Below are 27,118 nucleotides of genomic sequence, written 5' to 3'. Positions count from 1 at the left end.
GGCTAGCCCTAAATAATTAAGGGGCAATATTGAATTCATATTAATTTAATGTTAATACCCTTTCAATTGATATTTATTACTCAAAAGTATCTGGGCTTCCTAATTTTTTGATAAAAAGTAAGAATTCTAGATATCCTAAATTTAAATTTTCAAATTTCACTAATGTTTTACTAATATTTCCTGAGCTGTGACTTTCTAAATCTGACTCTTCCTCAAACCAAACATCACTTACTATTATTACTGATTATAAAAACATCTTGCTTTTGTATGGAAAACATTTTAATGTGCATTGTATCACTTAGTCATTGTATCAAGTATGTAGGATAGTCAGAGGGTTTTTTGTTGATTCTTTAGTTTTTATATTCTTCAGGTCCCTAATAATAAGGAGCTTTGTGGATGATACTATGCATCTTCTAGAGAAGCGGTCCTCAACCTTTTTGGCACCAGGGACCGGTTTCGTGGATGGGGGTGGGGAAGTGGCGGGGTGGATGGAGGGAGATGATTTCAGGATGAGACTGTTCCACCTCAGGCATTAATTAGATTCTCATAAGGGAGCACAACCTAGATCGCTTACGTGTGCAGTTCACGATAGGGTTCACGCTGCTATGAGAATCTAATGTTGCCGCTGATGTGACAGGAGGCGGAGCTCGGGCAGTAATTCTAGCCAACCTGCTGCTCACCTCCTGCTGTGCAGCCTGGTTTCTAACAGGCCGCGCACCCATTCCATCTGCACCCTGGGGTTTCGGGACCCGTGTTCTAGAGTTATCATTTGTGACAGAGTCAGTAAACATCATTTCAGTTAAATTTTGAAGTTTTAAATTTTGATTGATTAAAATGATTGCTATAGCTTACCCCTTCTCAAAAAAAAAAAAGATTTTTTTCTTGAGTCATTTAAAAATATGTCTACTCTAGAGTTCTTATTTATTTTAAAATTTTTCCAGAGCATACTTTTTACATTACTACTTATTTTAACATTGTCATAAGTTTCAAAGTTGTATTGGATAGATAAAATATTTTCTTTGAGAAGACACAGACTTCCACTGTAACTTAAATCATCCAAAGTAACTTCACCTACTTAATTTTTTCTCAGAAAGATCTACCTTGCAAATACTTGCCAAGTAAAATTAGTTGGTAATTAGGTTGAATAAAATCAGTTGTTTTTTTTGTTTTGTTTTGTTTTGTTTGAGACAGTGTCTCACTCTGTTGCCTAAGCTGGAGTGCAGTGGCACAATTATGGCTCACTGAAGCCTCAGCCTCTCAGGCACAAGCAGTCCTCCCACCTCAGCCTCCCAGGTAGCTGAGAATACAGGTACATACCGCCATGGCTAAGTAGTTTTAAAAATTTTTTTTGAGATAGGTGTCACACTTGTTGCCCAGGCTGGTCTCAAACTCCTGGGCTCAAGTGATCCTCCTTATCTAAAAGATATAACAGAAAATTAGAAGTTTCAAAATAATTTTACTTATATAATTTTTATTCTTAAAGTAGCTTTACTGAGATATAATTCAGATACCATACAATTCATTCATCTAAAATGTATATTTAGTGGCTTTTGGCATACTCAAGAGTTGTTTATCCATTACCATGGAACCAATTTTAGAGCATTTTCATTACCCGCAAAAGAAATCCCATAACCTGTAGCTAACACTCACCAATCACCAGTCCTTCTATCCACCCACCATGCCACCAGCTCTAGGTGACCACTAATCTATTTTCTTTATATATATACTTGCCTACTTTTGACGTTTTATATAAATCGAATCATATAATATGTGGTTTTTTGTCACTGACCTCTTTCACTTAGCATAATGTTTTCAGAGTTCATCTATGTTGTAGCATGTATCAGTACTTAATTTCTCTTTATTGTTTTTGTTCCTTTTTTTCTAGGATTTTGACACTTCATGACATGTCATTATTTAGAGCAATAATGAATATTGATCTGTTTTGGATTAGTTGATGACCTTCAGAAATGATCCAATAATATCTACTATAGAGAAGCTGAATATACTCCATTTGGAGTGAACAACTGGATTGTTACAGAATTTTCAAGATGACAGATCCAATGATGGACTTTTTTGATGATGCCAATCTTTTCGGTGAGACCTTAGAAGGCTTGTCGGATGATGCATTTGTACAACCAGGACCTGTTTCACTAGTTGATGAATTGAATTTGGGTGCAGAATTTGAACCGTTGCACATAGATTCACTGAACCATGTTCAAAGTACTCCAGCACATCAGAAGATGACTGATTTTGAACAGTTAAATCAATTTGATTCAATAAAATTTCACCACGTTAATCAATCTTTTGGTAGCCCAGCTGAACATGTATTATCTCCACACTCTCAGTTTAATTGTTCTCCAATCCACCCCCAAAACCAACCCAATGGTTTGTTTCCAGATGTATCAGATGGCAGTCCAATGTGGGGCCATCAGACATCTACTAGCATTTCAAATCAAAATGGATCTCCTTTTCACCAACAAGGACATTCACACTCTATGCATCAAAATAAAAGCTTTGTGGCGCACCATGACTTTGCCTTATTTCAGGCCAATGAACAACAAACACAGTGCACTTCACTACGCTCACAACAAAACAGAAATAATCTCAACCCAGGGCAGAATTCTCTTAGCCAGTCTAAAAATTTTATGAATGTTTCTGGTCCACATAGAGTCAACGTTAACCACCCACCACAAATGACTAATGCATCTAATTCACAACAGTCTATTTCAATGCAGCAATTTTCTCAAACGTCGAATCCTTCAGCACACTTCCACAAGTGTAGCAATCATCAAGAAGGAAATTTTAATGGACCTTCCCCAAATATGACTTCTTGTTCTGTCAGCAATTCACAGCAATTTTCTTCACATTATTCCTTTTCCAGTAATCATATATCACCAAACAGTCTACTTCAGTCCTCTGCAGTTCTTGCACCTAATCATACAAATCAGACTTTATCTGATTTTACTGGAAGTAATTCCTTTTCACCTCATAGAGGAATCAAGCAAGAATCTACTCAGCATATCCTAAACCCCAATACATCATTGAATTCAAATAATTTCCAAATATTGCATTCGTCACATCCTCAGGGTAATTATAGCAATTCAAAATTATCTCCTGTGCACATGAACTTCCCAGATCCTGTTGACTCAGGAACTCAAATGGGCCATTTCAATGATCATGTAGAGACTAATGGCTTTTCATCTTTAGAAGAGAATTTACTTCATCAAGTGGAATCTCAAACTGAGCCATTCACAGGACTTGACCCAGAGGACCTCCTTCAGGAGGGACTTCTTCCTCACTTTGATGAGTCAACATTCGGGCAAGATAATTCAAGTCACATTTTAGATCATGACCTTGATCGGCAGTTTACTTCTCATCTTGTAACACGGCCTTCTGATATGGCTCAGACTCAGTTGCAAAGTCAGGCTCGGAGTTGGCATTCATCATTTTCTAATCATCAGCATTTACATGACAGAAATCACCTATGTTTACAGCGACAGGTATGTAGCTCTTTGCTTTTATTTTGGAGATTTGGGGGTAGGGTGGACTATTAGTCATTGGGTTAATTTTATATGAGACACAGTCAGGATTTCTCAAACTTAGTAATTCCATTAAGTGAACATACATATTTTGATATAGGTTTATATTGTTTTACAAGTCTTACATTGAAAGTGATTCACTGATATGCTCAAAGCAATAGATTAACTTCTATATTTAGAAAATTGTAAGGTGTTAAGACTTCTTTTGTGATGTTTATGAATACCTTTGAGAGAAAGTTATTTTATCAAAAACAACTTAATAATCATAATTAAAAGGGAAAAACCAGACTGGGAAAAATTTATTGCAAATACAATCAACATTGAGTTAATATTCCTATAAAAAGCTTTATAAATTGATTAGCAAACTTTTAACATCTCAGTTGATAACTAGATAAAGCATATAAGCTGAAATTCACAAAAAGGAAATTAAATTATAAACAAAACCGGAATAATATGCAGCTTTAATAATAATTCAATTTAGAATGGTTTTATTTTTACCTATTAGAAAAATATTTTAAATATTAATGCTTAATGCTGGCAAATTTATGGTGAAATTAGTACCTACATGGCTTTGTTAACTGATGCAAATATTTTGAAAAGCAATTTGGTACTAGATTAAAGAGTATAAAAATTCTCCATTTTAATAACCCAAACATAGCAGAAGTATATACCCAAAGATATTTATCTTAATGTACTTACAAGGGACAGCTGAAAAAAGCAATAACTCATTGTTGTAATCATGATAGACCATAGGCACTAAAAAGATTTTGAACACTAACATTGAGAGTATGTTAATGATGGAGAAAAGAGCATAATTCAAAATTAAGATCACAGTAAAGCAAGGTTAAGAGTGTGGCCTCTGGTACCAGACTACCTGGTTTAGAATCATGGGTCCCGTTACTTACTAGTTGGGTGACTCTGACTTAGATAATTTCTGTGTGTCTCTTTTTCCTCATCTTTAAAGTGTGAAATAATAATAGGATCCAGCTAATAGGGCTTTGGAAAGGATTAATAGATTTATAACATGTACACATGCTTAGACTATGCCTAGCATATAGTAAGAAATAAATTTTTTTTTTGGGGGGGGTTTCTTTTGAGACAGGGTCTCATTCTATCACTCAGATTGAAGTGCAGTGGCACTATCAGGGCTTACTGCAGCCTCAACCTCCCTGGGCTCAGGTGATCCTCCGGCCTCAGCCTCCTGGGTAGCTGGGACTGTAGGCACGTGCCACCATGCCTGGCTATTTTTTTGTATTGTTTTGTAAAGTTGTGGTCTTGCCATGTTGCCCAGGCTAATCTTGAGCTCCTGTGCTCAACCAATCCACTCTCCTCGGCCTCCCAAAGTGCTGGGATTATAGGCGTGAGACACTCTGCCCAGTCTTAAGTGTTTTTATTAATTATACTTTTTTCATAGTAGTATGAAAATATGTATATGGGCCAGGTATGTTAACTTATGCCTGTAATCCCAGCACTTTGGGAGACTGAGGTGACAGGATTGCTTGAGGCCAGGAATTCCAGACCAGCCTGGGCAATGTAATGATACTCTATCTCTACAATAAATATATTTTTAAAAAATTAGCCAGGTATGATGGTGCACTCCTGTAGTCCCAGCTACTCAAGAGGCTGAGGTGAGCAGATAGATAGCTCAAACCCAGGAGTTCCAGGCCGAGGTAAGCCATGATCACACCACTGCCAGTCTAGGCATTAGAATCAGACTCTGTCACTGAGCAAAAAAATTTGCATGTGAAAAAATACCAGAAGAAAATAGGTTTAGTTAGTGCAATTACACCTTTCTTTCCCTTACTTTCTACAATTTTATCGTGAATATATTACTTTTATAATAAAAAATTAATGTAATATTTTATGTTTTTAAAAATTCTCTTATTAAATTAAGGATTCATAAAATGCTTCAATACCTTGGTTACCTGTGATACTCAGTGGACAATGAAATGTACCAAAGTTCTTGAAATTAAATATTTAGGGATCCATTTTTCATTTTAAAGCCTTGAAGTATTTGAAAAAGATAAAATCTATGTCTTTCCCATTGGGTTGACTTTAGTTCTATTTCTTTTTTCCTTTCTTGAGAAGGAGTCTCACTCTGTTTCCCAGGCTAGAGTGTACTGACACAATTTCCTCTCACTGCAACGTCTGCCTCCCAGGTTCAAGTGATTCTCCTCCCTCGGCCTCCTGAGTAGCTGTGATTACAGGCGTGTGCCTCTCCGCCCAGCTAATTTTTGTATTTTTAGTAGAGATGGGGTTTCAGCATGTTGGCCGGGCTGATCTCTAGTCTTGAACTCCTGACCTCAGGTGATCCACTCGCCTCGACCTCCCAAAGTACTGGCATTACAGGTGTGAGCCACTGCGCCCGGCCACTTTAGTTCTATTTCAGAGCGATATTTCAGCACATTTTTTGAAATGTCTAGGAAGATGTAGAAATATTTAAAAGACATTTATAAACCCTCCATCTCCCCCTCTTTTTGTGATACGAGTTGAGTATTGTGATTTTGCTCCCTCTACTGGAAGAAGATCAAGCATCTCAGAAGGACCCTGGGAAAACTCTCCACTGGTTGAACTTAGGTGCATCTATCTACTTTGTATGTAGGTTTCTGACTAGTTTGACCAATCATTTTTGTCCAGTGTATACTTGAAATTATGAGAGCTTATTGATTTATTTTTAAACATTTTATTCTTCTAAGACATGTTATCATTTTGATTCAGATTTTGTTGTTTTTGTTTTGTTTTTTAATTAATGCATTTCTAAACATGTTTCCCAGGCTTTAAAAAGTAGTAAGGACTCCTTTTAATAAATTTGGAGTGAATGGAGGGTAATTATAAGTAACTAAAGCAGTCTCTAATGCTAGCATGTAGATAGCACTCCATCTGAGAGAAGTTATTTTCAGACCTACCTTAACCAACCTTTCATAAATCATCTTATTCTACACTGATAATACGGTTTTAAGTCACTCAGTTTTTGTTTCAGTTTTTTTGTTTTGTTTTGTTAACTTGTTCTTTTTTTCACATGTCCAAAAACTGATAAAGGGCAGTTTGTTTGGAATACTTTTTTCATTTATTGAAAGTCTATTCTCGGCCGGACACAGTGGCTCATGCCTGTAATCCCAGAACTTTGGGAGGCCAAAGTGGGCAGATCACCTGAGGTCAGGAGTTAGAGACCAGCCTGGCTAACATGGCAAAACCCCATCTCTACTAAAAATACAAAAATTAGCTGGGCGTGGTGGCGCATGCCTATAATTCCAGCTACTTGGGACGCTGAGGCAGGAGAATCGCTTGAACCCGGAAGTCTGAGGTTGTGATGAGCCGAGATCGCGCCATTGCATTCCAGCCTGGGCAACAGAGCGAGACTCCATCTCAAAACAAAAAAAGAAAAGAAAGTCTGTCTCAACCAGGTGGCATGGTTTACGCCTGGAATTCCAACACTTTGGGTGGGTGAGACAGGAGGATGGCTTAAGCCCAGGAGTTTGAGGTTGCAGTGAGCTGTGATTGTGTTGCTCCACTCACCAGCCTGGGTAATAGTGAGACCCTGTCTCAAAAAAAAAAGGAAAAAAAAAAGACTCTGTTTTCAAGTTTCCTATTACTTCTTAAACAGTGATATTTGGTATTTGTTGATTGTAAGAGTGAAAAAGAGAGATGTATTGGTAGAGAGGATTCTTATGATTATTATTATATGTTGCATATCAGTTTTATATGTACTGAATTATAGATCACACATCCTAAATATGTGAAATGCAAATTACTTAATATGTGGAATTTATGACAGAATTTGACAGAGCATAGACTTTTTTGCCTATATAATTTTTGGCATGTTCTGTATAGTTATGATTAATAAGGAGTTCTTATGTTATTATGATGCCTCCACAGGTTCTATGGAAATAAGTTTTTTTCTGGATTCTTTATTGGACTTCTTTAACTTTCTTAATTGTAGTAATTTCATTTTAGACTAAATTAACATCACTACATGTGTATAGAAGTTAACAGATTTAAACATAATGAAGTGGCATAATTTTTTAGTTTATGAAAAATAATTTTGAGGTACATTTTGTTAGAGCCAAAACAAGACATTCTTTAATCTACTGTTTAAAAAACCATGGATGACACTCTATTTAGAATTCTAGAAAGCTTTAGTGAGAATGTTGAATATTTAAAGAATATTTCTAAGCCTTTTTTCTTTTTTCCTTTTTTTTTTTTTTTGAGATGGTCTCACTCTGTCACCCTGGTTGGAGTACAGTGGTAGATCTCAGCTTACTGCAACCTCTGCCTCCTGGGCTTAAGCAATCCTCCCACCTCAGCTTCCCAAGCAGCTGGCACCACAGGCACACACCACCATGCCACACTAATGTCTGTATGTTTTTGTAAAGATGGGGTTTTGCCATGTTGGCCAGGCTGGTCTGAAACTGCTGAGCTCAGGTGATCCACCTTAGCCTCCCTAAATGCTGGGGTTACAGTTGAGCCACTGTGCCTGACCCAGCCTTGCTTTTTAAAATTTCCCAACTGTAGCAGGGCGATTGTAGGTATCACTTCAAATTTCTCAGCGTACCCTAAAGTCTATGGCAATTGTTAACAACAGTGAATATTGCTGATTGGACTTTAGAATGTTACTGCTTAGAAAAGAGAGAAGAGCCAGGACATAGTGGGAGGAGAGGCCAGAGGGAGATAGAGAATAGTGGGGTTGTCGGGAGGAGGAAGAAAAAAAGAAAAAAAGTGAGAAGCCATAGCAAGTGTTTCCAAATATAAGTATGTACAAGACATAACATAGGGAAAATACTAGCTTATTTATCATCTCTTGATATTTGGAGCAAAGGAATTTTGAGAGACTAATACTCTGAACTTTTTATTGCTCTCATGACAAATATTTTCTGCTGTCTTTATAACAGAATCATTAGTTTTTGTCTTATTTGTGAAGTGGGAATAACATGGAGCACTGTGATCTCTCAATGTTTGTAAGTTTAGTGTAAAAGTTCTGTGTAAGTGAAACATGTTATGAGGGATGGCAGAACTGGCATTCAAAACAGGAAATAGAATTTTAAGATGTACTCATATGTAATGTTTTGTTGCCTTTTGTATTTTGATAGATTTTGTACTTTTTTTATTACCTTGAATTATTATTTCTTTTCCTGAAGGTAGAGAAATTTACATTACTTATAAACTTAAAAAAAAAAACTTTTAAAAGAAAGATAGGTTTGAGCAGCCCATAGAAGGCTTTTTTTTTTTTTTTTTTTTTTTTTTGGTGGGAGACAGGGTCTCTGTCACTCAGGCTGGAGTGCAGTAGGGTGTGATCATGGCTCATTGCAGCCTCTATCTCCTGGACTCAAGCAGTCCTCCTGCCTGAGCCTCCCCTGTAGTGAGCCACCAAGCCTATCTAAATTTTTTTATTTTTTGTGGAGGCAAGGTCTCACTTTGTTGCCCAGGCTGGACTGAAACTTCTGGTCTCCAGCAGTCCTCCCACCTCAGCCTACCAAGGTGCCTGACAAATTTAATAAATGGGTATCATAAAAAAAAATTGGTCCATATCAAAAACAATGTAAAGAATAAGTCATTTGTAATATTATTACCAAAAGATAATCACTGTTGCTGTTGTGTTATATAAGATTCCAGTGAGATCTCTGGTTTGTCCTTTTCCCATTTCTCATATACATATTTTTTATTTTTTATTTTTTGTTGAGACGGTGTTTCGCTTTTGTTGCCCAGGCTAGAGTGCAATGGCCTCCACCTCCCAGTTTCAAGCAGTTCTCCTGCCTCAGCCTCCCAGATAGCTGGGATTACAGGCATGCGCCACCACGCCCAGCTAATTTTGTATTTTTAGTAGAGACGAGGTTTCTCTGTGTTGGTCAGGCTGGTCTCTAACTACCGACCTCAGGTGATCCACCAGCCTCAGCCTCCCAAAGTGCTGGGATTACAGGTGTGAGCCACTGCACCAGCTGATATTTTTGAATTTTTAAGAAACAAAATTGAGATCATATAGTTCACACTTTCTGGCAAATTGCTTTTTAACCTTCCAGTTAATATGTTGCATACATTTTTCATGGCATTAAGTATTTTTCTAAAAATGGTTTTGAGTGACTGAATAATTTGTAATGGTTTAGCAATCATTGTAATGTTGCTAAAGTTCCATATAAAAGTAAGGTTATTACTGAGATCTGGAAAAATCTTAATCAGGGTGATTAAAATATCTTCATATTGTTATTGTATATGTTACGGTAATAATTGAATTTAAAGTAGAAGCATAGTAATAAAAAATTATAATAGGTAAGACATAGAGCATTTACATTGTGCCAAGCACTGTTCTGAATACTTAACATATGTTATCACATTGATCCATCACAACCATCCTTTTATTTGGGTATGATTTTTTTCCTTCAATTTACATGGTTGGAAACAGAGATACAGAGAAATTGAGTAATAAACCCCAAGTCACACAGCCAGTAAATGGCCATACTGGATTCAAACCCAATTTGACTCCATTATTTCTGGTCTTAACGACTTTCACTTCACTTCAAAGCATATTAATACATTGTCATATTTAACAATAATATACTACCTGATTTCTTCCCTCTTCTGCGATTGAAAAATGAATTTATTAAGGAAAAAACTGGCTTTAGAATCTTTAAGTGGCAAAGACCATGCTTCTCATGTTTTCTGGCTATATTCACAATAGTTTATCTATTAGCAGAGGAAAAGCCAATGCCAAAAGAAAACAAAAAAACTCAACTAGGCTAGGCATGGTGGCTCACACCTGTAATCCCAGCACTTTGAGAGATGGAGGCAAGAGGATCACTTGAAGTCAGGAATTCAAGACCAGCCTGAGAAACCATAGTGAGATCCCGACTGTACAAATATATATTTTTTTAATTAGCTGGGAGTGATGGTGTGTACCTGTAGTCCTAGCTACTCAGGAGGCTGAGGCAGGAGGATCACTTGAGCCCAGGAGGTTGAGGCAGCCGTGAGCCAGGATCGTGCCACTGCACTCCAGGCGGGGTGATAGAGCAAGACCCCGTCTCAAAAAACAAACAACAACAACAGCAAAACCTAAAAAGTGTTCTTTGTTTTTTGGATTTTTTGGGGTGTTTTGTTTTGTTTTGAGACAGAGTCTCGCTCCGTCGCCCAGCCTGGAATGCAGTGGCGCAATCTCAGCTTGTTGCAACCTCCACCTCCCGGGTTTAAGCGATTCTTGTGTCTCAGCCTCCCAGGTAGCTGGGATTACAGTCATGTCCCACCACACCTGGCTACTTTTTTGTATTTTCAGTAGAGATGGGGTTTTGCCATGTTGCCCAGGTTGGTCTCGAACTCGTGGCCTCAAGTGATCTGCCCGCCTCAGCCTCCCAAAGTACTGGGATTACAGGGACGAGCCACCACTCCCAGCCATGTTCTGACATTTTTTATAAGATTATGTGTAAGACGATAGCAACACATGCCCTAAAGGTAAATCCAATAATTGTCTTCAAATATTTTGAAGGACTTTAGAGGTCATTAGGCCTTGTAAGTGGAAGTCTCAGAAAAGCAGATTGTCATTTAATTTAAGGAAGAAGTTTGAAATAAAGCTCTTCACTGAAAGCAGGGAGATAGAATAGCTTAGATATGTCACAGAAAGAATTTCTGTAGCAGGTGAAAAATGGACTAAATTGGAAGGTTATTTCAGCTCTTAAGATTCTATGGTGGTAATTTTAGATTTCATTATAGGACATAACATTCATATTGCCTATTTAACTCCTGAGTGGCAATTACAAAAGATGAAGAAAGGTAAACACACATGACAAGACCTCCACTATCCAGTTATGTCAGGAAACTATTTGTTATAGATGAATAAATTTTCCAGATAGTTGGAATATATTTTAGCAAGACTCAAAAGCTTTAATTACATGGGTCTTTTCATTCCGCCCCCCACCCCCCGAGAAGGTAATGTTGGTGGTGGTAGAATGCTCTGTTAGAACACGATGAAGATAATTTTAAAGGGAGGCCTCATATGTTTACATTTTTGACAGTTATTCTTAATACCTCCAAGAATTACCCTAACTTAAATAAGACTCGATTGAAATACATTAGATATTTGAAAAATCATCTTAAGCAGAAACAGTTAATTTTATATATATTAGTTATGAAAGAGAAGAAAACCTATATAAAACTAAAGCGAAGAATTTGGTGTAGTTTGCTCACACCCAAGCTATTTGCTGGTTTTTTTTCCTAAGGTACTTTAGTTATAGCATGCTATTTTTAAAAATGGTACCTTTTCCTAAGTCAAAAAAGCATCAGCTATATGCACAATTTAAAAACTTGTCACTCTACTTTTACCCTAAGCAAAAAGAAGAAAAATGACTTATAAGATATTTAGATTGTCTTCTTGAATAACTAAAACTTTTATAAGGTACCATCCCTCTGTTTTTCAGAATTTGTTTAAATCTTTATGCGTTTGGCATAGTATTACTTATAAAAGTTTCAAAATTCCTAATTGTCTGACTAAGCCAAAGCATAAAATAGAAATTCTGTCTAGGAATTTCTTTCAGTTATTTTTTCACTTAAAATGGACTAGTTCTTGGTTTTTTTATTTCTGTCAGATCTTCTGTATTAAAATGTTCTCTTTTATCTGGGAAATTATAGAATATTAGCTAGTTCTGAAATACATCCTAGTTATTAAACTATGTAGTATACTGTAGAAGAGTTAAGCTTTGTACTGCCTGTCAGGAATCAGAGTAACAGAAATTCCAGTTGTTAACATTAGCTTTAAGGCTATTGACCTCTAGCATGCATACTTAAGGGTAAGAGGTGAACAGAAAGTAAATTCCAGGAGTGTGGAAAACCCAGCTGTTGGTGAGAAATTTGTGGATTAGTGCAGTATATGAAGAATGTGAGACCGAAGCCAAACTTCAAAATAGGTCTCACAAAATTTTGTTGTGTTTAATTGTGTTTAGGAGGTACATTCCCGGATACCTTAGGGCTACTCAGTCACTTATTTATCATTATTGATATATGAAATTTAAGATAATTTGTTAGGACCTACAGAGTCATCAAATTTGTTCCTATCATTGTAACATTAATACAAAGCTATTTTGAAATACTTTATGGATGACAAGGTTTCTCTATTTGGGTAATTGGACTGAAATGATTTTAAATTAAGGAAATGTTTTAATACAATATGGTTTGGATATAGTTAGGAAGCTTGGACTGCAGTTTCTTGTTAAATAAGATCTGCTCATTTGTTTTCGTCACCTATGCAAATACCTTGCACATTTACTATGCAAGGAATACCTGACAAATTATGGAAAGAGGATAATCTTTGAGAGCTGTTTTTCCTACATAAGTATGTGTTTGTATACCTGAAAACAATACAGGTTTACATTGACCATTTCATGGATTCATAGAATTTTTGACCTGGACATGGTTTTACTCTATCCTCATATGCAAAGAATAAACAAGGTTAGAAAGATCATGACTTGCTTGCTGTCATATAATGAGTTAGCATGTTCCTTTCATAGATCAAACTGTGTAGTGTTCAAAGGTGGTCAGAAATGACAGCAGTACCCACACTATGGACAGATACATATTTAATAGACCATATTATAAAATACAGTTGTACCTGATTGTCTTTGATTATTAAGAAGTAATTTTTAGTTTTGTATGTGTCAATTTTAATGTCTAAATTTTTTATCTCTGTGTTTAGTGTTTAAAAATGTAACTTACTGTACCATATGACCCAGCCATCCCATTACTGGGTATATACCCAAAGGATTATAAATTATGCTGCTATAAAGACACATGCACACGTATGTTTATTGCAGCACTATTCACAATAGCAAAGACTTGGAATCAACCCAAATGTCCATCAGTAACAGATTGGATTAAGAAAATGTGGCACATATACACCATGGAATACTATGCAGCCATAAAAAAGGATGAGTTTGTGTCCTTTGTAGGGACATGGATGCAGCTGGAAACCATCATTCTTAGCAAACTATCACAAGAACAGAAAACCAAACACCGCATGTTCTCACTCATAGGTGGGAACTGAACAATGAGATCACTTGGACTCTGGAAGGGGAACATCACACACCGGGGCCTATCATGGGGAGGGGGGAGGGGGGAGGGATTTCATTGGGAGTTATACCTGATGTAAATGACGAGTTGATGGGTGCAGCACACCAACATGGCACAAGTATACATATGTAACAAACCACGTTATGCACATGTACCCTACAACTTAAAGTATAATAATAATAATAAAAAAAAAGTAACTTACTGTACTTTGTCAAATGTAGGTATAAATTGTATACACATGTGAATGACTGAATTTTAAATAACATCTGTGTTTTAGAAATGTTGCCTTTTTAGCACTTCTATTTGTTCAGTATTTACTAGATGTCTGCCATTTGTGAGAAACTATGCCAGGCACTGAGGTTGCAGAGATGATTAAGAGAAAATTGTCCTACTTTCCTATTGTTCTATATTATAATTTCAGAGATGTTCTCTTTTCATTTCTGATTCATTTTCAGTTGAAAGTGGTTTCTAGCGCTTTCTCTTAGCCCTCTAGCTTAGTGATTTGTAATGAGTGATTTACAAACAAAAAATTAATTTTCATTCTTCTTAAAGAAGGTGTTCCTCTAAGTTTCTAGCTTAGCTCTTTGTTTCATGGCATTTAAAAATCTGTAATTATTTGATTCTTGAAATACATATTATATACATAATATAATGTGTATCATATATACATATCATATATAGCTGTCTAAAGTCCAATTGCTTTTGTAAATGACAGTGTCAAGAAAGTGAACCCTTCTCTTTTTAGCTTCTACTCTACCTAAATTTATTACAAATTATTGCAAAACTCTTACAAAAATGTGCTCTGGGATTCAACTTTTATGAGTTTTTTTGTCAAAAAAAGGATTATTGGTCACTTAGATATTCTTAGAAGATTATAAGATAAATTTCCTAGGATTTTTTTCTCCTAATTACATTAAGTGAAAGTAAGATTTTGGAAGTAATTTTTAAAAATAATACAGGAAACATTGAGTAGAATTAGAAATAGAAATAATAATAACGTATGCTTTATTACTGTTTTTTTTTTTTTTTGAGATGGGGTCTCGCTTCGTCACCTAGGCTGGAGTGCAGTGTCGTGATCTCGGCTCATTGCAACCTCTGCCTCCTGGGTTCAAGCAATTCTCCTGTCTCAGCTTCCCAAGTAGCTGGGACTACAGGTGCCTACCACCACGCCCAGCTAATTTTTGTATTTTTAATAGAGACGGGGTTTCACCTTGTTGGTTGGGCTGGTCTTAAACTCCTGACCTAAGGTGATCCGCCTGCCTTGGCCTCCCAAAGTGCTGAGATTACAAACATGAACCATCGCACCCAGCCTGCACAATATTTTTAAAAGTGATTTTACTCACATTGAGTTTTTTAGTAGTACATTGAGGTATATATATATAGATAGATAAATTAATATACAAGTTGGTATTATTTTACAGAATTTACAAATGAAGTATTTGAGGTGTTGAGAGGGAAAGTGACCTAATATAAGATAACTACTAATGGTTTAGTAGAAACTTGGCTCTAAATTTATTATGCATTCTGTGGTACCTAACTGCTTTTCACTTACAGCAGCAAAAACAACAAACTTTCATAGAGCACCTGTTACGTATTAGGTTGGTGCAAAACTTTCAGTGGCAAAAACTGCAATTATTTTGTACCAATCTATCAGGTATTGTGCTAAGTACTAAAAGTACAAATATAAAGAGACTATTTTTTGAGGTAGAGGGGCAGATAGGGTCTGGCTCTGTTACCCAGACTGGAGTACAGTGGTGCAATCACAGCTTACTGTAGCCTTGGACTCCTGGCTTCAAGAGATCTTCCCACTTCAGCCTCCTGAGTAGCTAGAACTGCAGGCATGGGCCACCATGCCTGGCTAATTTAAACATTTTTGAATTATAGCTGTGAGCCACTAGGCATGGTGCTTTGGGAGCACCAGCACTTTGGGAGGCTGAAATGGACAGGTCACTTGAGCTCAAGAGTTTGAAACCAGCCTGGGCCTCATGGTGAAACCCTGTCTCTACTAAAAATAGAAAATTAGCTGGGCGTTTTGGTGCATGCCTGTAGTCCCAGTTACTCAGGAGGCTGAGGTGGAAGGATCGCTTGAGGATAGGAGGTCAAAGCCACAGTGATCTGATATTATGCCCTGCACTCCAACCTGAGTGACAGATGAGACCCTGTCTCAAAACACATAAATAAATAAAATAAAATTTTTTGGTAGAGATGGATCTCGCTATGCTGTCCAGGACAGTCTTGAACTCCTGGCCTCAAGCAGCCCTCCCACCTTGATCTCCCAAAGCACTGGAATTACAAGCATGAGCCATGGCTCCTGGCTAGAGAGGGCTTTAAGGCTAGATCTCAACTGGTATTTTTGTTACGTTACAAGAAAAAAGGAAGCTCCAAGTCAGCTTCAACAATATTAGAAATGTCAATATTATGAATTACTTTAAAATACCTGTATTGAAAGTCTCGTTTTTTCTAACCTTTCATTTTGAAAAAATTTCAACTTACCAGAAAGGTGAAAGAATAGTACCCTTTACATATATTCACTAATTGTTAATTATTTTGCCACATTTGCTTTCTCTCACTGTTTTTATTTCTAATTTTTCGTTGGCTGAACCATTTGACAGTAAGTTGCAGACATCATGGAGACGTTGCCCCTAAATATTTTAACATGACTCCCCTTCGAACGGGAACATTCGCTTCCCTGAATATAATACTTTTACTACAACCAAGAAATCTAACATAAAATAACATTATATACTATATAGTCCAAATTCAAAATTTTTAACTTATCTCAATAATATTCTTTAGAGAGATATTTGGTTTAAATTTCAGGATCCAATCAAGGGTCAGGCATTGCATTTAGTTGTTATGTCTCTTTAATCTCCTTTAACCTAATACAAGTTTTCCCTGTGCTTTCTGTTGTTCCATCGTAACATGACATTTTTTTAAAGTACAGGTAGAAGCCAGTTGTCTGTATTTGTTTGGTTATTCATAATTCAGGTTAAGCAATTTTTTTTGTGTTTGTGAGAATGCTGTGTAGATGGTATCTATTGGATCACATTAAGACACACGATGTTAGTTTGTCCCATTATTGGTGATGCTTGGTTTTCTCAGTATAGGTATCTTTTCACCTTTGTAATTAATTGCGGGGATTTTTATATAAAAGAGTTAGATTCATGGATTTTTTAAAAAATCAGTTGTAAAAATCAGTGCATTAAAATCAGTGTGCTATATGTTATAAAAATGTGTTTATAAAAAATGTGTTATAAAAATCAGTGTGTTAAAAATCAATGTTAAAACCGATTGCCATCATTATTCTTTTTGAATATTTGGCCAGAGGAAGCCGTATCAAGCCAACTGTATGCTCTTTTAACAGATGCTCATTGATCTCTAAGTATTTCTGGTGCAAGAACTTTGTAATTACCCTGCCTTAGACCTAGAATGAGCCATTTCTTCAAGAAGCTCATTTGCTTTTTGATTGACCTTGTAAAATGCATCTTGGAGTACTAGTATTTTGTAATTTCGTGTGTGTGTGTGTGTGTGTGTGTGTGTGTGTGTGTATGTATGTTGGAAGCTTGTTAACCACAAGTTTCCAGAAATTCTGATTGAATTTCACAAGTGCTTTGTCAACATCTCTGATTTTGTTTAGCCCTTAGTATTTTATTTAAGTTAAACTGATACTGAACAAAAGGGTTTAAGTTTTTTTAAGTTGGATACAAATTTTTGAGAGCATACTATGTGCTAAGCACTGATATTTTAAGACAGCTTTGTGAATAAGATATTATAGATGAATTCAGAAAATTTTTGGAACACTTATCATAAATAATACACTGTGTTAGGCATTCTGCTTTTTTTGCAACTCATGAAGGAAGTAAGGCCCATATAACAAATATGCGTAACAAAAAGGTAGTCCCAATGCATGAACCTCTAAAATAATGTGTATTAAGGCAGCAGTATAGACACAGATAATTATGTAATAATTGTTGGTAGATACTAAAATATCAGTTATACTTTTGTGTTTCTCTTTTGAGGATTGGTAATATTTTAATCTATTAATGAAAACAATTTAGTTGAAGTTTCTATTGACTGCCTCGTGTATGAAAAGATAGACATATGACAACTACAAAAGTAATACATGTCCACTGAAAGTATTCAGAAAACAGTTTAGAAAGCACAAAGGACCAGACACAGTGGTTCATGCTTATAATACTAGCACTTTGGGAGGCCAAGGCAGGTGGATCACTTGAGCTGAGGCGTTCAAGACCAGCCTGGGCAAAATGGCAAAACCCCGTCTCTACAAAAACTACCAAAAAATGTAGCCAGTATGGTGATGCGCCCTGTAGTCCCAGCTGCTCAGGAGGCTGAGTTGGAGGATTGCTTGAGCCCAGGAGACAGAGGTTGCAGGTGACAGAGGGAGACCCTATCTCAAAACAAAACAAAACCACGCACATACACACAAAGTGGGAAAGTAGCCCCTCATCCCACCAATGAGAAATAATCACTTTTTATGTTTTGGGGATATATGCTTTTAGTTTTATACTTCATAACCATTTACCTATTTATTTTCTATATCAAATTTTCAGCTTTAGGGAGGTAAAATTGACATATAATAAACAGAACATATTTAAAGTATAGAATTGGGTAAATTTTGACATATGTATGTACCAGTGAAATTAATATGACAGTGAAAATACAGGACATACTCATTACCCGCAAAAGTTCCCTATTGCCTCTTTGTAGTTCTTCCTTCCATCTCCTCCTCCCCGCACCCAGACAACCGCTGATCTGATTGCTGTCACTATATGTCCATTTTCTGGTATTTATATATAAATGGATTCAATAGTATATACAGTTTGTATGGCTTCTTTTACTCAACACAGTTATTTGGAGGTTCACCCAGTCATTGCAAGTAAAATAATTCATTCACTTTTATTGTTAGAATAATATTTCGTTATATGGATCTACTACAATTTGTTCATTCAACTGATGATGGATACGATTTCCAGTTTGGGGTTATTATAATGAAGATGCTATGAAAATTTTTGTGTAGTCTTGTGAAGACATATATTTTTATTTCCATTGGGTAAATACCTGGCAATGGCTGGGTTTTTAATAGGTATATATTAAACTTTTTACGAAACCAGGAAAATATTTTTCTAAAGAGATTGTACCATTTTACATTTCCTCTAACAGTGTCTAAGAGTTCCATTCGCTCCACATCGTTGTCAGTGCTTGATCTGATATGGTCAGTGTTTTTAACTTTAGCCATTCTGATAGGTGGATAGTGGTATCTGATTGTGGTTTTAATTTATATTTCCTTAATGATTCATGATATTGAACATTTTTTTTCATGTGCTTATTGCTATCCATATATATCCTTTGGTGAAGTCCCTGTTTAAATTTTTTGCCCACTTACAAAATTGGGTTGTTTGACTTGTTACTGTGTTGTAATATTCTAGTTGTCAGATATATATTTTGTAGATATATTTTCTCCCAGTCTGTGGGTTGCCTTTTTTTTTTCTTAAAACGTGTTTTGAAGGGCAAAAGTTGTTAATTTTGATGAAGTCTAGTTCATTACTTCTTTTTAAAAATAAAATTGTGTTTTGTTTCGTATTTAAGAAATCAATGCCTGCCTAAGGTCAGTGAAGATTTTCTCTTATGTTTTCATGTAGAAGTTCTGTGTTTTTCTTAAATATTGGTACAGTTCACCATTGAAGCTATTCAGAAATTTTCTTGGTGGGAATATTTTTAATTATAAATTTATTTTTTAATAGGTATAGGTCTCCTTAGGTTATGTGTGTCTTTTTGAGTGAGTTTTTGGTAGTTCGTGCTTTTCAAGGTATTTTTCTCATTCCATTCAAGTTGTTAAATTTATCAGTATAATGTTTTTCATAACATTTCCAGCCTTTGAGTATCTGTACAATTAATTATGTTCATTTCTGATAATGGTAATTAGTGTCTTCTTTTTTTTCCTAATAGGTATGGCTATAGGTTTGCCAATTTTATTGAATTTCATTGATTTTTCTCATTTTTCTGCTTTATAGTTAACTGATTTCTGCTATCTTCATTAATTCTGTCTTTTGCTTACTTTGTGTTTAATTTACTTAAAATTTTTTTTTATGAGGAAGCTGACATCATTAAGATCTTTCTTCTTATTCTGTTATAGGCATTTGATGCTATACATTTCCCATTGTATTGTTTTAACTGCATCCCACAGATTTGTATTATGTTTCGTTTTTATTCAGTTATTCAAGACAGTTTTGAATTCCTATTTTAAATTTTGAATTCCCCCTTTAATTTCTTCTTTGACCCATGGATTATTTTGAAATGTGTTATTTAGCCTGGGCAACATGGCAAAACCCAGTCTCTACAAAAAAGTACAAAAGTTAGCTGGGTTTGGTGGCATGCACCTGTAGTCCCAGCTCCTCAGGTGGCTGAGGTGAGAGGATCACTTGAGCCCCGGATGTTGAGGCTGCAGTGAACCAAGATCATGCCACTACAGATGGCAGTCCAGCCTGGTTGATGGAGTGAAACTCTGTCTCAAAAAACAAAAAGGAAGGAAATGTGTTATTTAATTTATATTTGTTTTTAGAGACCTTTCTAATTTAATTCCATTGTAATCAGAGTACATAATTTGTATGTTTTAAATTTCTTTACATTTATTTAGACTTGTTTCTTTTATGTGTTTTACATTTGTTTACATTTATATAAACTTGTTTCTGTGGCTTCTGTTAATGGCTTTACATGTATTCTTTGCCCTGTTACCTACTTTGTCTGATACTAATGTAGTCATTTCTGTTTTATGTTTATATTAACATGGTATATCTTTTTCTGTCCTTGTACTTTTAACCTATTTATGTATTAATTAATTAATTTTTAAGACAGAGCCTCACTGTGTCACCCAGGTTGGAGTGCAGTGGCGCGATCACGGCTCTTTGCAGCTTCAATGTCCTGAGCACAAGCAGTTCTCCCACCTCAGCCTCCCAAGTAGTTGGACCACAGGCACGTGCCACCATGCCCAGAAATTTTGTTTTGTTTTTTCTAGAGATGCAGTCTTACTTTGTTGCCCAGGCTTGTTTTGAACTCCTTTGCATGCCTGATAATGTTTGAATAAATGCCAGATGTGAATTTCACCTTGAGTAATGGGAAATTTTGCATTCCTCTAAATATTCTTGAGTTTTGTTCTGGGATGCAGTTAAGTACTTGGAAATCATTTTGTCCTTTTGAAATACACTTTTAAGCTTTTTTAGCCTGGATCGGCACAATCTTTTGTATAGGGCTAATTTTACTCCCCTACTGACACAATAGCCTTGTGAATCCTCTACCTGATGACAGTTAAAGTTTTTTACTGTGGCTAATGGGAACATGCTGATTTTTTTCTGGGTTTAGGGTAATCTTTTCACAGACAATTGCTGATCACTACTCATCTAGAACCTTTAAAGGGCACCCTCTGAAGATCTCTGGAGGTCTTTCTCTGTGGAACTCTCTCCTCTCTGGAACTTTGCCATATAAACCAGTTACCTTGGGTTCTTGGCTTCAAGTTCTCCAACTCAGGGAGCCTGCCAGATTTTACCTGCACTCCCTGTTCTATTCTGCAGTTTGCAGTAAGCTGGGGCAGTAGTAGGTCTTAGTTCTCTTGTCTCCTTTCTCTTAGGGATTGCTATCCTGGGCTGCCTGATGTACAATATCTAAAAACTATTGTTTCATATATTTTGCCTTGTTTTTCAGTTGTTTCAAGCATGAGAATAAATCTGGTCCCTATTACTTCATTTTGGCCCTAATCGGAAGATATACGTCATTTGAATGACTGCATAATGTTTCATAATATGGAAACGTCATGTTTCTTTATTCTTCTTTGACAGTATGATAAACATCTTTATAGATACATCATTGTGTATAACCATGGTTAGATTCCTAGAAAGTAAGGCAAATGTACATTTTCAAAGCTTTAGTATGAGCTGAAAAGTTTTCCTTTGAAGATTTGTAGAAAGCCATAACTGCTTTTGAGCAGTTATACTCAAGTTCATGGCTTTACATATATTTTCTCATTTAATCTTCACAATAACTCTGTGAGTTAGATCTTACCATCTACTGTTTTTACAGATAAGGACATGAAGCATAGGATGGTTAAATGGCTTGCTCGGAGTCATACAGATAGCGGCAAAGCAAGGATTCAAAGATAGGAAGCAGGACTCTGGGGCCCATACTACCATCTGTCGCCTTAGAATGTGGGGATATTGAAGCTGGAAGGAACCTACAACCATGTATCAGTTTCTACTGCTGTTGTAATAAGTTATCACAAACTTAGGTGTCTTAGAACAACACATATTTATTATCTTACAGTTCTGGAGATTAGAAGTCTGAACTGGATCTCACTGGACTAAAATCAAGATGTCAGCAGGGCCGCAGTCCTTTCTAGAAGCTCTAGGGAAGAATCCATTTTCTTGGCCAGTTTATAAAGGCTGCCCACATTCTGTGGCTTGTGGCACCATTCTGTCCTTAAATCCACCAATGGCTGGTCAAGTCTTTCTCACATTGTATCACCCTAACTTTTTTTTTTTCTCTCTCTCCTTCTTCCACTTATAAGGACCCTAGTGATTACATCGGGCCTACATGGATAATTTAGGATAATTTCCCAGCTCAGCTGATGAACAACCTTCATTCAATCTGCCACTTGAATTATTTGCCATATTACCTAAAATACTCACAGGTTCTGAGGATTAGGAGATTGATACATTGAATAATAAGGCCGTTATTCTGCCTACAACAAGCCATAAAGGTCAATTAGAAGATGCTCCTTTAACAAAATAATGAATTAACAAGGGACTGATTTATCGCTTTATGACCTCATGACCTCACATTATGGAAAGCCTATTTGAGTACCTTACTTTTCTGCTCAGTTTCTTCTCATGCTAGGAATTATCTAGTGGTATAGAGTGAAGTGATTTAGAGTTGGGTTACTTGAAATTTATAGTTCCAGATTTCTCAATAATACATATTTGAACAATTTAAATAAACTGAGCAATTTTTGCAAAAAGCAAAATTGTCATTCATTCAGCAGTTATTTAGTAAGCCCCATCCTGGTCCTTTGTGCCAGGCATTGTGCTGAGTACTTTCTATGTGATCACATTTTATCCTCACAACAATCCAATGATTTTACTGGTGACATTTATTTATTTATTTGTTTATTTATTTATTTTTATTTTTATATATATTTTTTGAGACAGTCTCACTCTGTCGCCCAGGCTGGGCTGCACATACTGGCAGTAAAGTTCATCCTTGAGAGAACACACATAGGGAATAGGCTCAGGCACGTTCTGCAAGTGGGTATGAGACTGTTGGGGCAGAGAATTTTAGTCCAGTGAGATCCAGTTCAGACTTCTAATCTCCAGAACTGTAAGATAATAAATATGTGTTGTTCTAAGACACCTAAGTTTGTGATAACTTATTACAACAGCAGTAGAAACTGATACATGGTTGTAGGTACGGTGGAACCATCTCGGCTGACTACAGCCCCTGCCTCCCGGGTTCCAGCAATTCTCCTGCCTCAGCCTCCCAGGTAGCTGGGATTACAGGCATGTGCCACCATGCGCAGCTAATTTTTGTGTTTTTAATAGAGATAGGATTTTACCATGTTGTCTAGGCTGGTCTTGAACTCTCAATCTCAAGTGATCTGCCTGCTTCGGCCTCCCAAAGTGCTAGGATTACAGATGTGAGCCACTGCACCTGGCCGACACCTTAATATATACATGAAGAAACGAGTTTCTAGGTACTATAGCTTCTAAGTCACAGACTTAAGGCTTGAACCCAACTTTGAGAAAAGTAGGTATTAGGAAAATATTTTAAAAGTAATGATTTGTTTGTAGGTCTGGATCTGAAGGAAAAAAGAAGAAAAACACATGATTTTGTAATATATACTCCAGTATTTTTTAATTAATGATGATTCCTTGCATTAAGCCTTTTAAATTTAGAACTATAAGGAGCCTTAATCATTTAATAATTTTTAATTTTTCAATTGGAGAAACTGAGGCACAAATATAGAGTCTATATAGCTTTTTAGTGGCATAATCCAAAGAGGTTTCCTAATCCTATTTTCTATTGCTCTTGTTACTACATAACTATTAATCCATTTTTGTGTAGTTTTATTCCTAATTTTTGTTGGTTTCAAGGAAAGAGTACAAATGAAAGCTCTCATACTGTTTGCCTAAATATTTGAAAGTTCAAAATCAAGCCAGTAAACTATGTTCTTTCCTTCATCCTTGATAAATGGAAGCACTGATTTGAATTTAGCATTCTTGGACTCTCTGGAGTTCTACCCCCAGAATCTGGCAGAAGCAGGCTATTCTACTCTATTCTACTTGTCTTTCCAATCCTGGTTCCATTCTATACTCCAAGAGGCCTCATGAATACAGATGAACTTCTCAGGCTACGTATATAAGTGCCATTTTTTTCTCCCCATCTTTTTGGCCTAAGCATGCACATACTGGCAGTAAAGTTCATCCTTGAGAGAACACACATAGGGAATAGGCTCAGGCACGTTCTGCAAGTGGGTATGAGACTTCGGGCAGAGAATTTCAGAGTGCCAGGGACCTGGAGCATGTTCTGTAAGATGGGAAGGGTGACATATCCTTTTGACCCCAGGAGTACTATGGCAAAAGAACCAGACCCTCTAAACTGTGAAGCCCAGGAAAGGAATACATCTTTTCAAATGTAAAAGCAGGTGTTTTCTTCATGAACAATGACACAGATTTGTGAAGTTAGTTGGTGAGAGATGTGGATAGTTTGTCTATGACCAGAAGCATGATTTTCTCTCTATGGAAATCAACCTGTACTTTGGGCTCCGTATCTTCTGTCAATTCAAGAATTTTTGGTTTATTAAATACTACTTACTGTTTTTGTTGGGGTTTTTTGTTTGTTTGTTTGTTTTTGTTTTTGAGACAAGGTCACCCAGGCTGGAGTGCAGTGGTGCGAACATGGCTCACTGTACCCTCAAGCTCCTGGGCTCAAGTGATCTTCCAGGCTCAAGTGATCTTCCTGCCTTAGCCTCCCTTGTAACTGGGATCTCCCAATTAGCTGGGCGTGGTGGCATGCCTGATAATTTTTTTATTTGTTGTAGAGATGAGACTCTCACCATCTTGCCCAGGCTGGTCTTGAACTCCTGGGCTCAAGCAATCGTTCTGCCTCGGCCTCCTGAAGTGCTGGGATTACAGACATGAACCACCTCACCTGGCCTTATGAAATACTTTTAAGAATTTATGGATGACTGTAGTTTTGAAGTTTTCTTTAAGGCAAAGCTATATATGTTTTTGGGATTCTGGACTTTAAATTGAAATTGGGCCAGGCATACTGGCTCACACCTGTAGTCCCAGTTACTTGAGAAGCTGAGTTCAGAGGATTGTTCGAGGCTAGGAGTTTGAGGCTGTAGTGTGCTATGATCCTGCCTATGAATAACCACTGCATTCTAGCCTGGGCAACATAGCGAGACCCTGTTTCTGAAAAAAAATAAATGAGAAAATGAAATTGTCCTATGAATACATACGTGTGAATCTGAGTCAGTAGTTAAGATTTTGCTGTTTTTGCTTTATTTGTACATATAGGATAGATTTTGTTGTTTTTGGCGATATATATGATTTAAAAGTAAATTTCAGTCATCATGAGGCTTTACCTCTAACTGTTTTATTAGACATCTCCCAAGAATGATATTCTAGTAATTAAGCATGGCATACAGATTTTTATATATTTTCTCATCAGCATGGTACCCTTTGAAGAGCGGTGGTCATTACGAGTTTCTCTAGGAATTTCTTTACCTTTTTTTTTATTTTTTAAATTTTTTTTGATACAGAGTCTTGCTTTGTCACCCAGGCTGGAGTGCCGTGGTGCCATCTTGGCTCACTGCAATCTCCACCTCCCAGTTCAAGTGATTCTCACGCCTCAGCCTCCCGAGTAGCTGGGATTGCAGGCACCCACCACCATGCCTGGCTAATTTTTGTATTTTGTATTGAGCTGGGGTTTCACCATATTGGCCAGGCTGGCCTCAAACTGCTGACCTCAGGTGATCCACCTTCCTTGGCTTCCCAAAGTGCTGAGATTACAGGCATAAGCCACCGCCCCCAGCCTTTCTTTTTAATGTGCTTTCCCAATTTAGTTTTTCCTTCTGGGAAAACTTGGTTAAAACTGGGGTAAATGGAAAGGATTTGCATAATTTGAGGACAGCAAGTTTGATACTAAGGATCTCCTTAAATTTATTTTATCTTGAGGGGAGAGAAATATGACAGGAATAAATGTTTTGAAACTTTTAGTGATGTATTTAGGGGAATTATAGAGACAGTACTTTTGAAGGGGAGACTTACTGAAATGTAGAGAAGGGATATATTTAATTTTCAGACTGTGGATTTCTTAAGTGCATATCAGCGCCACTCTGATCTCTAGTGATATGGTTATTGAAACAGGCATCTCTTACTTATTTATTTATTTATTTTAAATTTTTTTGAGATGGCGTCTCGCTCTTGTCGCCCAGGCTGGAGTGTAGTGGTGTGATCTTGGCCCACTGCAAACTCCGCCTCCTGGGTTCACACCATTCTCCTGCCTCAGCCTCCTGAGTAGCTGAGACTACAGGCACCTGCCACCATGCCCGGCTAATTTTTTGTATTTTAGTAGAGATGGGGTTTCACTGCATTTTCCAGGATAGTCTTGATCTCCTGACCTTGTGATCCACCCACCTCAACCTCCCAAAGCGCTGGGATTACAGGTGTGAACCACCGCACCCGACCTGAAACAGGCATCTCTAGTAAGTATGAGAGCCACGATTTTTTTTTTTTTTTGAGACAGAGTTTAGCTCTTGTTGCCCAGGCTGGAGTGCAGTGCTCCAATCTCAGCTCACCACAACCTCTGCCTTCCAGGTTCAAGCTATTCTTCTGCCTCAGCCTCCCGAGTAGCTGGAATTACAGGCATGTACCACTACACCTGGCTAATTTTGCATTTTTAGTAGAGATGGGGTTTCTCCATGTTGATCAGGCTGGTCTTGAACTTCTGACCTCAGGTGATCTGCCCGCCTTGGCCTCCCATAGGTGGGAGCCACTGCGCCCAGCTGAGAGCCACAATTTTTTAAGTTTCTTTTTTTGAATTTTAACTTTTGATTGAAGGTGGGAATAAGTGAAACTTGTCATGTAAAGTTTTTTGGGAACCGCAATTACAGTGGTATAGTAATTTGTATGATATACTTAAGCAAAAATTAGAGTGCTTATATGGAACTTATATATAGGAATGAGCAGACCAATGTAAATGTTAGAAAAGGTTAAAACTAAGAGAATTATTTTTGGTTAAGTTTCTGTGTAAACTAAAGTTTTTTTGGAATAGCTCAGATATACTTTTGAGGACTTCATCTAGACAAATCAAGGTGCTTTTTAAACACGTTTCCTATATGTAACACAAGTTCAGTGTCTCATGATATTGAATGAGTTAATATCTAAAGCAGTATTTATTTAGTTGCTAGTAATAATCCTCAAAATGTTATTGAGGGATGAGTATCTCTGATTAAAAATAATAAAACA

At 36.8% G+C, this 27,118-nt stretch overlaps 1 protein-coding gene across 1 annotated transcript in view; it reads left to right on the top strand.

Annotated features, from left to right (window-relative positions):
• CHD9 (chromodomain helicase DNA binding protein 9) overlaps positions 1-27,118 on the top strand; it is a 230,717-nt gene that overhangs the window by 53,590 nt on the left and 150,009 nt on the right. The window contains exon 2 of the mRNA XM_011988637.1: positions 1,886-3,500. Within this exon, the coding sequence (XP_011844027.1) occupies positions 2,049-3,500 (1,452 nt within the window). The 5' untranslated portion in view covers positions 1,886-2,048. The remainder of the gene's footprint in view (positions 1-1,885; positions 3,501-27,118) is intronic.

This window comes from Mandrillus leucophaeus, unplaced genomic scaffold (genome assembly GCF_000951045.1).
Source record: "Mandrillus leucophaeus isolate KB7577 unplaced genomic scaffold, Mleu.le_1.0 Scaffold333, whole genome shotgun sequence".
NCBI classification, from domain to species: domain Eukaryota; kingdom Metazoa; phylum Chordata; class Mammalia; order Primates; family Cercopithecidae; genus Mandrillus; species Mandrillus leucophaeus.
This window is presented reverse-complemented; position numbering and strand designations above follow the sequence as displayed.